Raw genomic sequence first — 14,598 nt, 5'->3', positions numbered from 1 at the left:
TTGAATCGATGTTTTTGTTATATAAGAAAAGAACCGTCAGATCTTTTTACACCATGTGATCTCATCAAATCCGCTTTGCTGGTGAAAAATAACAAGAACTATCTGTCTGTCCATCCATCTGTCTGTCTGTCTGTGGCGCGTACACGAGTGCAGCAAGGGAAGCCCAGATTCTACTGAAATGTAAAAAATGACATGGGTAACTATGACCTGTTTTGTGAGCATTTCGTGGAATACAAAAGCTTTAGAACGCGTTCATCGCGAAGAGGAGTTGATTCAGATCGACTGATTCCATTATTCTAGTGTAATACTCCTGTAGCGTTGATGCAGTTGTCTCAGAAGCATCTTGTCGCTTAAGCGCCTTCAAACTCGACGCTCATTGGATAATTGCCACCATTTAGTCCCGCCCCTGGACTCTCTGGGTACATAACTAGTGGGCGTGTCTTAACGATGATTGGATTCGATGATTGGAGGAAAGGCTGAACCCCTTTTTGATTGACAATGATTTTAAACCATACACCGTCAGCGGAGGACTTTCTGCTGCAAGTTCGGTCCGATTGGGTCTCGTAAGACAAGAGAAGAACTCAAACTCACGTATTGACGATTGATAACATTTCCATGACAATACACAGTCAATATTTCTTCCCTCCAGCGTTACCCCGGGTTCACACTGGACGCGGAAGCGCCGTGAAGCGGAGGCAATTTCGGCGCCCATGAGAACAGATTGTGTCGCTCATAATTAAACAATAATAGCTTTCAAAATAGAACGCTGTGATCGACACCGCAATTATTTTTGTGAGCGTTGATATAGTGGCACACTCATGAACGAAAGGCTGCACTGGAAGAATAAATAATAAAGATTAGATAAACATTTATTTCACTATTTCCGCTGAGGAGCAAATCGCTTGAAGGCGGGGAGAAATTACTCGAACTGCAACCCGGTGTGGCTTGAGTTCGGTGCTGAAAGTGAGAAGAATTTGATCATAAACATGATTTCTCAAAGTTTTGAAGAAGATTGTTTGAAGCAACATCCAGGTTGAGATTCTCTTGAGCTTGGAATTGGTCAGCTGGACTTCCTTTTGGTTTCTTGACAGGGAACTTCTGATATCTCTATGCTGTATGCAGCTTCACAGATACACATCGCTCCATTCTCTCTCCAAATACAGAACGGAAATAGAGACTTTCCATCCTGGGAGTTCAGCAATATCTCTGTGTTCCCACCCTGGGACTCGATTGGCTGCTCTGGTCTCACCTCCCCCTGATTGCTCAGCAGATGAAATCTCCATCACTGACCATTTTCTCATCTCATTCAGTGTCAATCTCACATTATTTACCACTAAGCCCTCTTCTATGAAACTAAGGACATTGATATTGATCCTCTTTGTACTGGCCCTGGTTCCCTCGTGGATAGTCATATCCACCCTTGCAGGACTGCTTTTGCATTATAACTCTAGCCCCCTGACCTCTGCCATCATCCACTCCTCTTCTCTCTCCATCCCTCTGAACCTTAGTAATAACCCAAATTCTAGAGGTGAAAACTGGTTTTACCAACATCAGAAATCAGTCTCTAACCTGCCCCTTATTCCTTTTCCTGCTCAATTATCCCACTATAGCCTGTAGGAACAGTTGCACCCCCGTCCGTCTCTCCATCATGGAGGAGAGCCAGCTGTCCTCCACTCTGGAACTCTTTACCTTCAGAGCTCAGAAACATCACCTCACTTTCTCTTCAAATCCAAACTTAAAATGTCTGTTAAATATTGATTTTACTCTGTGATCAAAATTGCATCTCGTCTACCTCAATTATCGCCTAACCTAACATCATTGTTCTTGTAAGAACGTGGGAAAGCTTTAGTTGCTTTTCCGACCTGTAGGTGGCAGCAGAGCGCTTCAGTAGCATCGCAAAGGTAGGAATAATAGAAGAAGAAAGTAGTTTCACGTGTAACTGTTTGGCTTGAATTTGTCTGATCCACCCAGGTTGTGCTACTGTTTGGTGGAAAATGGACGCACAAGACACGGTAACTGTACCTTTTACATGTGATTAGCAGCAGGAGCTAATAAGGGCAGCTAACCCAGCGTGTGTGCAGGCAGGATACTCAGAAGCCTGTGCTCAGTGTTCGGCGGTGGATTGGGGAGTTTCAGACGAGGGTCGGTTCTACTGCAAGACCTGCCACAATGTCATCGAGGTAAACAACTAGAACGACTATGTCATTGTAATATAGAGAATTGTTTAAAGTACTTGACCCCAGCAGGGACAAATGTTAAACCTGGAAAGGATCTTTTCTTCATATCATCAGCTTCTTTACTAAAATTTGAAATTTGAATGAAGGTTTTAGTTTGACATGTGTTCTTGTAGAAACGATCTGCTCCATAACAAATAGGAAGTTTTTTTGGTTGAGCGAGATCGAGCATGTAGATAGGGTTATCAACCTCTTTGAATCAAGCCCTAAAGTGCGGTCAAAGTGCAAACCATCCTTTGACCATTTGACCACATCTCATCAGAGAACCCAAGATGTGCAGGACACCAGCTTCACTCCTGGCTCCAGCAGGATCTCTACATTTGGCACAGGAAGAAAAAGTTCGAGAACAGGTTGGTGATTCTGAGTGTGACACACATGATGGATACTTAAACATTTCTTCTTTTAGATGCTGCTTCCGTTGTGCTGCTTGCTGCTCTTGAATCACTTGTTTTTAAAGAGCATTTTCTAAATTCTGGCTGGCAGAATGTGGCCGAGAGTGGATGATCTGTGAAGGGTTCCAGTTCATCCTGAGGAACCAGGCTAATGCGCTTCTCAGACTAGGAGTTGGTGACTACTTCAAGGTCTGTGCTTCAGTCTTTTACTGAACAGTACAGGAAGAGAGTCACACACAACAGATTCATCAGTGTTGTTTTTTTTAGGATCATGTGTTATGTGAGATGTGGAGACTTTATTTGCAGAAAAGTCGACAGGCCTACACCCACAAACCAGTTAGAATCTCCCACTATAAACTGGTGAGTTCACAGCAAACTAAAGCTTCTATCAGCATCAGGAAAATGGTTCCATCCAAATCCAAATTAAAGACACAAGACGTCAACAAGTTTCTAAAGAAATCCTTAAATCCAAACAAGCCAGTTAATTTAAAAAAAATCCTTTTATATGTCATCGTTTTCCTTTTAGAGTTCAAAATTTGATCCCCCCCGGTTGTGCCCCTCTTTGTCTTTCAGCACACTGACTCAAGCTCAGCAGAAATGTCTTCGAGGTCATTTGTCACTGAATCTGACGGAGAGACTTCTGGATCTAACCAAGGTGTGCGTGCGCACATGTGTGTGTGTGTGTGTGTGTGTGTTTTCATGTTTGTATTGATTGGTTATAGTTGTTTCCACAGACCACTCTTGTATTGTGTCGGCATGCTCCAACTCTGATGAAGACGTCAGTCACCTGTCAGCTCGTAGAGGGCGGAGCCAGAGTTTGATGAGCATGAGCAAGACTCTTGCTCTGGTCCACTTGGCTCTGGTCTGGAGCCGTGAAGCTCTGACTCTCAGTGACCTCCTCAGGTGATACGTCCGTTGGAATGTTTGCCAGAGTTCTGACCAGTCCTGGACAATTGGTTTGGTGTGTTGCAGGTTGGTGAATAAAGGTCACGTTCCATATGTGAATGCATATGAGCAACTTCCAGATGAGATGAACATAAAGGGCAAAGACGCATTAATCTTCAGAGTGGAGGTCAGCTGCTGGGCCTAAACTGGACTCCTGCAGGACCACGAGCGGGCTCTAAGATATGTTCTGTGTTCTGTCTGTTCTCCAGAGCGTGCCGTCCCACACTGCCATTCATAGGGAGGCAGAGACTCTGCTTTCATTCCTTCAACTTCCTGCTTTTCCTCCAGTCACTGGCCAGACTCTGCTGCATCCCGTCAGGCTCAGTCTGCGGTACCTGATTGACAGCAATTTGCCAGGTTATAGGCTCAAATGCTCACCATAAACACAGATCATGGCCAGGATGATGCTGACTATTCTGCTCTCTGGTTCTGTTCCAGTTGAGCTCCATCCATTGCTGTGCAGGCTGATCGAGCGCACTGGAATGATGGATCCAAAACTTCATACATGTGGCTGCTCAGCTCATCCTGCTGTCCCGCTCTATGATGTGCAGACCGCCGCCCTCATCATCATCACCATGAAGCTCCTGTTTGGGCTCAATGACCAAACTGAGTGGTGAACACTCTTTTCTTACTTGTCTCATAGGTTCCAGGTATTTATACCTCACCCAAATGCTTTGTGTGTGTCTGTGTGTTTTTTTGTTTTTTTTAGGGATTTATCCAGTCAAACGATTGAACACCAACATGCAGGTGAGTTCTGATTGGATGCAGCGATGCTGGCGAGCTGCTGTACACATAAGACAACATTATAAGTTGAGGAGCTACCAGATTGGTCTGATTTTCTTTTGGACTGCAACATGACAGGAGACCAGTTCAGTTTTAGGAGGTGGTACCGGCTGCTGCAAGGGGTTCTTATCCGAGCTCAAAACAGACAAAAGGTTGATGTTGTGAGGTGAGACAGGAAATGGTTTCCACTTTTCATGTTAGTCCATTTCATTTTTGTTAGGCGAGATCAGATCTGTGTGTTTTCAGTCAGTAATAGAATGTTGTGATTGTTATTGATTATTCTACAGGAAACAGTGGAAAGGGGACAAACCTCTGCACCTTGACAAGAAGGACAGGCGTGTTGTGATGAAGAAAAAGAGTGAGAAGTGTGTGTGTGTGTGTGTGTGTGTTCGGAATTTAAAAGAAACCTGAACCAAAGATGTCATTGAAATTCACATTTAAAATGACATTTGACAACTTCAGGATTTCTTTTTATATATTTTATACTCCGTATTTACTCATTTAATAAGATAGTGATCAAAGCATAGATGAGAACTTCAAGTTGTTGTGACCAGCAGGGTTTGTTCTTGTACTATAGCTGGATTTATATTAACATCACAACAGAACAGTTCACTTATCTTTGTTACTATTTATTCAGTAATATCTGATTATGCACCCTGCGCTTGGTCAGCAGTTATTTACACGGTCATATAGTTGACCATCAGTAACCTGCATCTTGTGAAACTATCAGACAGCAAACAGTCATCAAAAGAGATGGCTCCTCCATTGGGAGTATTATACAACCTGTCAAGTGTCCTCTTTAATTTGTATTGTCCTCCACTCCTCAAAGCACTCTTCTCACCCTGAGAAGGGAAGCTCTTCCCAGGGTGAGAAGAGCTCAGCCTCAGAGAGTTTGTCCAACCTCGAAGTAAAAAATAAGGCTAAAAGTGATAATTCAATGAACTGGAAATAACAGTTGCAGTTCTAATGAAAACATCAAATAAATGTTAAATATTGATGGCTCTATTTAACATTCTTCAGGAACAGCTGAGCAGCTACGAGTGTGTTATGAGAAGCTGTCTTCTCAGCGAGCAGCAGTCCAGCACGTCAGTCCGTGCAGTTTCAGGTTCTGCTGGGGGGATCAGTATGAAGCAGATGGTCCCAGTTTCCACCAGAAGAAGTTGGGTGGAATCTTGTCCCTACCTCTAGACACCGACACTCTCAGGAACTCTTGGTACTGGCACCCAGCACTGAAACGTTGCAAACCCAGGTGAGTCTTCTGAGGACCACTTAAGACCTGGTTTCAACCCTGGAACAGACTAACAGGTTCAAGGGAACATGCTTGTTGTTCATCTTTGCAGGACCTGTCGGAGTCACTATGAGGAGGTGGAGGCCACACTGCCACAAACCTTCAAGTGGTTCCTTAAGCTCTTCTGCTTCCTGTTGGACATCAAACCAGCATGTCTGTATGAAGAAGTGCTGAAGGTGGAACGCCGCCTGTTCACCAACCACACAGGAACCTTGAATGACCGGGACTTTCAGGGAGCCTCTTAGATCCATGAACATTGAAATGATGTGGATACTTGGACCTTTATGAGTGAAACCATCTCTTTTAAGAATAAACAAATTTATTTTGGTCCTTTTTTCTTTTTAATGTAGCTCACCATGTATGATGGAAATCATTCATGTGAGATCAACCGACATTGTTGCCTCCCATCCATAGAAACGCTCTTTGAACATCCTGTGTGGTTGAGTTTAAGGTTATTACGTTACTGGGCTTCACTGCGGTACCACTGCAGTGTAAAGTCATCTGAGGACAGCGGATGTCTAGACGCTGGAATCAACAAGCTGTGTGTGAATGTATCATTGCTGAGGTCACTGCAGGAAATGCTGCTCTCAATAGTATCACCATGGTAACAGGGCCAACACTCAGAAGTTACCTAGCAACACAGACTCACACAGGGATTAAACAGTTGCTCGCGAGGTCATCTTTGTCACAGTTTTGCCGCGGTTCTGTCAGCTGGGGACAATGGTCTGTGGGTGTGTTACCCTCACAGGTTCGAGAGATTCATTAGCATTAGCTTTGTCACACAGTGTTGATTCTTGAGCTCCCTAAACACTTAATCCATACAGCCTAGTTAAGGCTGCCTGTGTTCTGACTAAAGCATGGAAACAGAACAAAGCTTGCATCCCTTTGATCACATTTTGGCAACTTACAACAACTTAACGTCTTGATTTTTTTTCTATTTATAGGAAGCATAAGAACAACTACCTGTAAAGGCTGATGACATCATTTAATCAGACAAAGAAAGCAACTCGTTTTTTTTAGCTACAGGGTGTAGAAAACCCTAACCCACCCCTCTGCTGAGTAAAAGAAGCGTCGGTATTATCTGGCAGGTTTCTGTGTTTAAGCATTAATAATAGGTGTTGATAAATGTACATTGACAACAATCTAATCATAAAAAACATTTTTGAGTTTTCGTATAACGGGGCGAACCACACACCAGTAGCCATCAACAGAGAAGATGTCGAGTCTCCAAGTTTATGGGGACCCACATTTCTGAGATTCTGAGCTGGACTGAAAACGTCGTTACGCAGGGTAAGAACTGCTGCACTACTAGTTTAATTGTTGACACTGAGCAAAGTATTTTATGTTTAAACTTGAGTACTGTATGTCCTCTTTTATGAACTAAACTGAGCATGATTGTAGATGCTGGGGATTGGGGGGGGGGTGTCCTAGGTGTTGCAGCATGCAGCTTTTTTTTTCCCATTTTACACAATGACAGTAAAGCATTCACTCTGATATAGTTATATAGATCTGGTGTATACTAGGGGATTTGGCTGTGCGTTTAGCTTGGCTGCCTCCATCTTCATCTTCCTGCCCACATACATCCCATCGTCAGGATCCTGAATTTGAGGTTTGTTTTGATGTTTTTTGGTATTCTAAACTGAAAGGAGTATATTTTTAAAATGGATTATTGAGTAACAAAGTAGATGAACACACATTATGTAATCATGGTTTTCAGTCAAATGCAGGTGGTGATAGAACCAAGACATTTGGCTGCAGACAGTCTGGAGAAAAAGTTCACCTTCTGGTCTAGCATACATGTAGCCATGGCAACTCAAAACTCAAATTGTAAGAAGTATAAATTTTGAGGTTTCAAATTATGATTCTATGGTTCTCAGTGGAGAACACGTCGGGAATGTGTCTCAGAGTAAATGTATTTAGTTATTATGTCTAAACAATTGATTTAATGTTCTAAAAGTATTTCTTTTTGGTCTAATCATTGCTCGTGTCATTCATTTAAAGTCGTGAATTCGTGGTAACAGTTAATTAATCACGTTCTTCATTTTGATAACCACTGTTTATTTTCTGTCCTTCGCGCTCGTCCTTGTGCGGGCGCGCTCCCGCCCAACGCCTGCCAACCTTCCCCCAGTTGAAGCGCGCGTCCGGGTTCACCGGGTTTACTGTGACACCGCTGACTCCAGGACACGCCCTCGACAGCCAAGCGCCCTGCGTTCAGCCAATGGCGAGGGGAGCACGTTCTTAAGGCGCACCGCCTCGCCTGTGATTGGCCAGTAGCCGCTACACCTTTGACGTTGATTGGCTGCGTGTTACCAGCCGCCAGACTAATGTGAGGTTTGTTTCTCCGCTTTTTCTGTTTGTGTCAGAGTGGGAATCATTCCTCAGCTGCTCCTGTCTCCGCTGCTCTCCCTCCGGAGCTCCGCCAGGTGAAGCCACCATCTGCGGCGGTGTGAAGGGTCTTCGTAGCTCTCAGGTCGGCTTCCTGCTGCGGTTCTGATCCCGTTAGTTAATCTCAGCTCACTATGCATGGATGCGTGCGTGTGTGTGTGTCTGTGTTTGAAGTTTCTGTTGATGCTCCTGAGCAATCTTGCGATTCGTTGATTAAGATTGTCGAGTGATTTGATGACATTGATCATTCGCCGTGACGTCACAAGGTAGTCTTTGATTACATTAGGCTGTACAAAAGTAAAAGTTTGAGATTTTGAATGAACAAAGCAGGACGCGTTCTTGTCGGTAAGAACCACGAGCCAGTGATGTTTGTTTAACTGAAATCAGCAACAGTCAGAAAGAAAACTGAAAACACTCAACAGTTTGTCGCAGTTGCGAGCGCATGTGATGCGTTCACGTGACTGTTGTATGTGGGAAATTAGACCGTGTGTGCTTCCGTTTCACTTCCTTTCGGAAGCATTGACTTTGGGCAGGTTTCTGCATACCAATATGAATGGTCGGGGGCGCCCACGTATGGGGAGGGAGTAATTGACTCCCCACCTTCTGTCATCCCCCAACATTATGCAGGTCTCTTGCCCCTCCCTTGTCCCTCCTGTACTTAAACATGACTGAAGTCTTTGTCTTCAGGTCGTTCTTTTTGGTTTAATAATCACCTTTTTCGTATATATGACAGCCTTATTGCCACTGAAGGGCAGCTGTAACAGCACCAAGTGTAGTTTATTTTTTTTAAGCTATACTACTTTATTTTTTCTAGCATCATTTGTTTTCCCTCCTTCTGTGGTCCTCAGATCAGAGACAAAAGCATGACATCGTGTTTCCGTTCAGTAAGGACTAGGACTGAATCAATGTTCTGGAGTGTGTGGACCAGTCTGGTGTCCCTGGTGCCTGTTTAGCCTCATCGGTGATGAGGGATTGGGCACTCGGAGCTTTGTTCGCTCTTACTGAACAATCTTGCTCAGATTTAACGAAGCAGAATCATAATCAGCAGAGCAACAGTACATGTTTGAGTCCTGGAATGGAGGTGTCTTTGAAGTGAAAGAATAGACAACATAGTTCAGACTGAAAAGGCCAAAAATCTCCTCTGCACAATAGTGCAGCACAGACGTACGTGGAAGCACTGCCTGTCAGGTCTATCAGCAGAGTTAAAGGACAAAAGAGGTTGAGGAAATTTCCAGCTAAACTGGAGCTAAGAGGCAAAATGATGTTTGACATGAAGATTAATTGGATTTGAATGAAGTTTAATCTTTAATGGCAGCTAGGACACATCAGTCCTGTTGTAGTTGTTGATTTAAACGACCAGGATGATCAATCCAGAAAAGGAATTGGGAGAATGAGAATGTGGCCAAGTTCTGGTCTGATCCACATGTACCGTAATTTGGTTCAGCAATCAAAAATTTTGATTTTGCGAAATGTTTATTAGTCCAGGGCCTGAGTTAAAATTGTCCAGTTCTGATCATGATGGTGGTCGTGTCAGGTCTGATCTGATTGGACTGCTATTAAATCTATCATTGTTCTTCATTGTTGTCTCAAGCCTAACCCTGAACCTTGCAGAGCTTGTCATCTGAACGATATAAGTTGTCTTACCATGAAGTAAGGATTTTATTTATGGTTAATTCATCTTGTTGGACCTGTGACTTCCTTCTCAACCTCAGGTTGATCAACAGCTGGCAGGAGAACACCATGGAGCTGAAGCTAAGCATTGAGCACCATGATCTCGAGGCTGCAGAAGCCCTCGTTAGCATGAGCTTTTGGGGTCAGAGGTTACATGTGCCACGCCCGCTAACACCCACTTCAGACTCTTGTGACTCCATCCATCTCCAACCAGAGGGGGGAGATGTTGCTAAAGATTTAATAGCTCTGACCTCCTTGGTAAGAAACACATTTTAAAATCAGCTCAATGTGCTCGCCATTCCTACAAATCCAACATTTTAAACAACAAAAATAAAGATAGATGATCAATGAGTCATTGTTTTTTTATATTTTTTTTTCATTATTGAAAATGCCTAAGCTTAATATTTAAATGTATGATCATCAGTCCAGGTACTGCCTGTTTATATATCACTTTTGGATCTCTGTTAACAACAATCAGAATTTACGCATATTAATGTTTAAGAATAAAGAAATTCTAAATAATGGTAACATGGTCAGAAAATGATTCAACGATCTGGTGATTAATCACTGATCAATCGATTCATACATTTTTTTTCCTCCTAGTGCATGACTCCGCCACACAGCCCAAATTTTAGTGAGAACACCACAGTTGTCCACAACAGGATCCTTCCCAGTTCCAAACCGGCTCCTGACCACGGCTCCTTCACTGGCAGTCCCCCCTCCTCAGAGACCTTGACACCTCCATCTCAGACAGAGTCATCCTACGCGTCTCATGCCAGCAGAGCCACGGCAACCAGTGTCATCCGCCACACTGCAGATCGCCAGCATCTTCCATCATCCGTCCCTCCTCCTTCTGCTCCTTCCACTTCCTGGTCCTCAGAGACCTCTGTGCCTCCTCTGCCGGAACCTCCTCAGACACCTACAGATGAGCTGGACAGACCTCCTGCTTCTACATCCTGCTCCTCAGTGTCACCTCCAAACTCTTCTTCCCCAGCTCCCCTCCTTTGTCAGGTTTTCCCAGTTAACAGTCGGACAGGGATGATCTCAGCCTTTGTCCAGGCTCCAGCTCAAGTCCACACAGCAGGGGGTCCAAAAGCAATCCTGCCCCAGGCGGCTTCTGGCTTTGCTCCACCCTTGCTGGTAGGTTCCGCGGTCCCACAGGGCACCGTGATGTTTGTGGTTCCTCAGAGAGCTGCATCACAGCCACCTCAGTCCTCGCAGACCATAATGACCCTGGGCAGCACTAAGCTCCTCCCCCTTGCCCCTGCCCCAGTGTTTATGCCAACAGGAAATGGAGCCACACAGACTGACTTTTCTCGCAGACGGAATTATGTCTGCAACTTCCCTGGCTGCAAGAAAACATACTTCAAGAGTTCTCACCTGAAGGCTCACCTCCGCACTCACACAGGTGAGTGAGTTCTCGTCTGTAGGACACCAGAATGCAGTATTTAGTGTGTTCGGCGTTGAGTTAGGCTGCGTGTTGGCCATCAAACTTCACATGCTGATGAAGATGGTTCTTAATTTGTAAAGTGGGAGGTCCTAAAGTGAGCGAGGGGGAGGGGTAACAGAACAAAAAAATACCCTTTATTTATAGAATATATATAAAATCCACTATATAATAGCTTATCTGGTTAAAAAAAAACTGAACAATGCTGTACGTACATCGGGGCAATTTAGAATATATAACACTGAACTGTATGAGTGCAAAATGTTTAAAAAGATACACTGAGCCATCTAGCCGTCATCTTCATCTCCTTCCCCATGTGTATTATCATCGTCCTCACTAATGACAGGTGCGTTAGCAGCATTAATAATAGACATTCTCCTGCTGTGTCTACCCTGGTCTCCACATTCTTGCCTAGTTTATTTGAAAAAGTTGAGCAAACTTTGTTGACTGACATTTTCCCTCCGCGTTTAAATTCTGGATGACAATGATGAGGATGTTTTCTTGGGCCTTATCGCATTTGACCCACCATCAATTAAGCAGACTAGACTGTCATTCCTTTAGTTACTGAGTTTCCTTTGACCTTCCTCTACTTCCTCCTACATCCAACGATGATTTGCTGTACGGTACTTATAACACTTCATATTCTCATCTCCCTCTTAGGTGAGAAACCATTCAGTTGTCACTGGGATGGCTGTGACAAAAAGTTTGCCCGTTCTGATGAGCTTTCCCGTCACCGCCGGACACACACCGGAGAAAAGAAATTTGTGTGTAATGTGTGTGAGCGGCGCTTCATGCGAAGTGATCACCTGACCAAACACACCCGCCGTCACATGAACACCAAAAGAGCAGCACCGTGGCCCTCTGAATCCCGAGACTTCAACAAACCCATAGGCCAGAATGAAGACGGAGCAGTTCCTGTCAACACGGTGGCCTCTCCTACCAACTAACTGCCTCAGGTGCAGACCAGTCAGGGCCCTCAGGATCCCTTTCAACCCTTAAGAGTCTGCTGACCAGGTTCGGAGAAGAGGACATGGACAAGGACATGGTGGACCTGGGTCAGGACATGTTTGATTATATTAGAAGAACATGAAGTTGCTGATAGAGGACAGTGTGACAGTGGTGCCCTGCTCAGGATCACAAATGCCCCACAGGAGGAAGAGGACACAAACTAACATTGCACTGGATTTTTATGTTGTTTTTTTTTACTTCACATATAGTTACATGCACTCTTTGATTTATTGCCAAAGCCTCATGCTTGTTTTTTTTAGCTCGTGTTTCTTTACACATGTGAATAATGTACATACATATGTAAATGAATATATATAAATGTTGGTGTATGCTAACCTGCATTTACTGGAAAGATGTTGCTCTTTTTAAATGTTGTTTCTCACTCCGATACTACCTACATTCAGCTTTTTACATGACTCTCCTCATTATTTAATGGCATTTTGTTGAAGTACTGTTTTTGATATCTGGATTTGAAATATAGTGTTATCAGTAAGAAGATACCTCATCATATTAAATGTTCTTAATGAAGAAAACAAATCTTTTTCTGAAAGCTTGCCTGTAAATGGAACAAAATTGCTTTTCTAATAAAAAATAAATGAATAAAAATCTGTTCACATCCATAACCTGCTTTAGCATAAAGATTTGGCTGCTTTCTGATTGACAAATTGTGTTGTAAGAGGAAACAAACTTGGTTTGTAATATTTAGATTTCTCTGTTTATAAACATGTCTTTCAACATGGAACACAGAAACGAGAAAACTTGGGTCAAAATGGTTCAAACCTTTAAAACAGCTGTTCTGCCATGTTACACAAAGATTTGCCTCCAGAACCACCCGGTAACAACTATTAGCCAATCCCGGGTTGCAGATGGGGGGGGCAGTGGCGTAATGACGTCAGTTCTTTGCCAGCTAAGGTACCCGCCTACGGGGTTTACTGGCCGACTTCCGGGAGAGAAAAAGCGAGCGGCAGCGACCCCGCAGGTTCCGAGTAGGTACTGCAGCTACCATGTGGAAATACAACGTCCACCACTTTTGCCTTGAGGCAGCACAAATACTTTTTAATGTAAGAATTTCCGTTTTCAGAAGACTGTGATTCAGAGGACTTGACAAACTTTACAACAATCACAACATGTACAAGCCTAAAACGTCTCACGAATTCTGAACGTTTCAATCGATTGTACACCCTCCAGTCGTGGGGGGGCAGTGCCAGCTCTGCAGGATCAGTCTGGTTACAAAGAATAAGTGGACTGCGCATGCTCAGACGGGAGAAGAGTTTCGGGTTCGGATGGACGACTCGATTTTACAGTCCAACACCGTTCTGTCTGACGTGCATTTGCTCAGACGGAACGGGCTTACGGATAGACACCTAATGACGCGTCTCAACAGTGTTGGACAGCCGGTGTTCAGGTCGAGATTCCAATTTCTAACGGACCAGGACAGCACCATGCCTGGGAGCCGTCTGAAGAGGCCCGCAGACACTGACGATGGTGAAAACGAGGACACAGTGGACACGCCGGAGACAGCAGGGCTATACACGAACCCGGTTCTGGATGAAGACGGAGACTTTGATATCCCACACCGCCCAAGAAGTAAACCGGAACGTGAGGTGACTTCGCCCGTTATTCTGCACCAGTCCGACTCTGGACCAAAGCAGCAGGATTACGACGATGAAGAGACGCCCTCGATGGATGTCTTAACTATTGAACACACGATGGCCACGCCCCTGTGTGACGTAGGAAAACAAATATGGCGAGGAGCATTCCTACTGGCTGACTTTATCCTGTCTGACCCAGCTCAGTTCGCGGGAGCAACAGTCCTTGAACTGGGCGCAGGGACTGGTGTGAGTAGCATTGTCATGGCGATGGCCGCTAAAATGGTCTACAGCACTGACATAGGAGCGGACCTCCTGAGCATGTGTAGGACGAACATGACAGTGAACGGGCATCTGATGTCCGGGAAGGTTAAGGTGAGACACTTGGATTGGCTCCAGACAGACTTACGGATCGATGCGGATCTCGATTTTAGTTGGACACAAGAGGAAGTGCTGGACATGTACGAAAACACCACGGTTATCATGGCTGCGGACGTGTGTTATGACGATGAGTTGACGGATGCGTTGTTCCGGACCGTGTCGCGTCTATGCAGCAGGTTCGGACACCTCTGCAATATCTTCGTCTCCATTGAGAAGAGGATGAATTTCAGCCTGTGCACCCTCGACGTCGCCTGCGAGGCCTACGATCACTTCCAGCGCTGCGTTACCCACCTGCAGGAGGATCAGAGATCTTTCAGCGTGCAGAAGCTGAAGACCGACTTTCCACAGGCTTTGCGGTACGAACGGGTGCCGCAGCTGGAGCTGTGGAAGATCACTGCAAACCCGAGCTCACCCGTCGACAAGGAAAAGAGCCTCCAGCCGACGGCCGCAGGTTTGCAGTTAAATAAATTATGAC

The 14,598-nt window shown here is 44.6% G+C and overlaps 3 protein-coding genes across 7 annotated transcripts; all 3 read left to right on the top strand.

Moving 5' to 3' along the window:
• The first annotated feature begins 1,876 nt into the window (after nucleotides 1-1,876).
• On the top strand, nucleotides 1,877-5,972 carry taf1b (TATA box binding protein (Tbp)-associated factor, RNA polymerase I, B). 4 transcript variants are annotated; one of them, XM_057017443.1, is made up of 15 exons: nucleotides 1,877-2,012; nucleotides 2,082-2,180; nucleotides 2,497-2,584; nucleotides 2,718-2,815; nucleotides 2,894-2,986; nucleotides 3,200-3,281; nucleotides 3,361-3,529; nucleotides 3,599-3,698; nucleotides 3,781-3,928; nucleotides 4,010-4,184; nucleotides 4,281-4,318; nucleotides 4,433-4,520; nucleotides 4,642-4,712; nucleotides 5,375-5,603; nucleotides 5,695-5,972. In XM_057017443.1, exons 1-15 carry the CDS (start codon nucleotides 1,995-1,997, stop codon nucleotides 5,885-5,887), a joined length of 1,689 nt encoding a protein of 562 aa, XP_056873423.1. In that variant the 5' UTR covers nucleotides 1,877-1,994; the 3' UTR covers nucleotides 5,888-5,972. The 4 variants fall into 4 exon arrangements, with proteins under 4 accessions (XP_056873423.1, XP_056873422.1, XP_056873425.1 ...); XM_057017442.1 differs by having other exon boundaries at nucleotides 3,349-3,529; XM_057017445.1 differs by lacking the exon at nucleotides 2,894-2,986.
• A 1,982-nt stretch (nucleotides 5,973-7,954) lies between these two features.
• On the top strand, nucleotides 7,955-12,776 carry klf11a (Kruppel like factor 11a). 2 transcript variants are annotated; one of them, XM_057016701.1, is made up of 4 exons: nucleotides 7,955-8,112; nucleotides 9,740-9,956; nucleotides 10,302-11,106; nucleotides 11,806-12,776. In XM_057016701.1, exons 2-4 carry the CDS (start codon nucleotides 9,768-9,770, stop codon nucleotides 12,090-12,092), a joined length of 1,281 nt encoding a protein of 426 aa, XP_056872681.1. In that variant the 5' UTR covers nucleotides 7,955-8,112; nucleotides 9,740-9,767; the 3' UTR covers nucleotides 12,093-12,776. The 2 variants fall into 2 exon arrangements, with proteins under 2 accessions (XP_056872681.1, XP_056872682.1); XM_057016702.1 differs by having other exon boundaries at nucleotides 7,990-8,140.
• Nucleotides 12,777-13,595: 819 nt separating this feature from the next.
• Nucleotides 13,596-14,597, top strand: mettl22 (methyltransferase 22, Kin17 lysine). The gene has a single exon (XM_057017646.1). The coding sequence runs from the start codon at nucleotides 13,596-13,598 to the stop codon at nucleotides 14,595-14,597; it is 1,002 nt and encodes a 333-aa protein (XP_056873626.1).
• Nucleotide 14,598: the final 1 nt, after the last annotated feature.

Source organism: Takifugu flavidus, chromosome 19 (assembly GCF_003711565.1).
Source record: "Takifugu flavidus isolate HTHZ2018 chromosome 19, ASM371156v2, whole genome shotgun sequence".
NCBI classification, from domain to species: Eukaryota; Metazoa; Chordata; class Actinopteri; order Tetraodontiformes; family Tetraodontidae; genus Takifugu; species Takifugu flavidus.
Note: the sequence above shows the minus strand (reverse complement) of the source record. Positions and strands in the feature narration are given on the sequence as shown.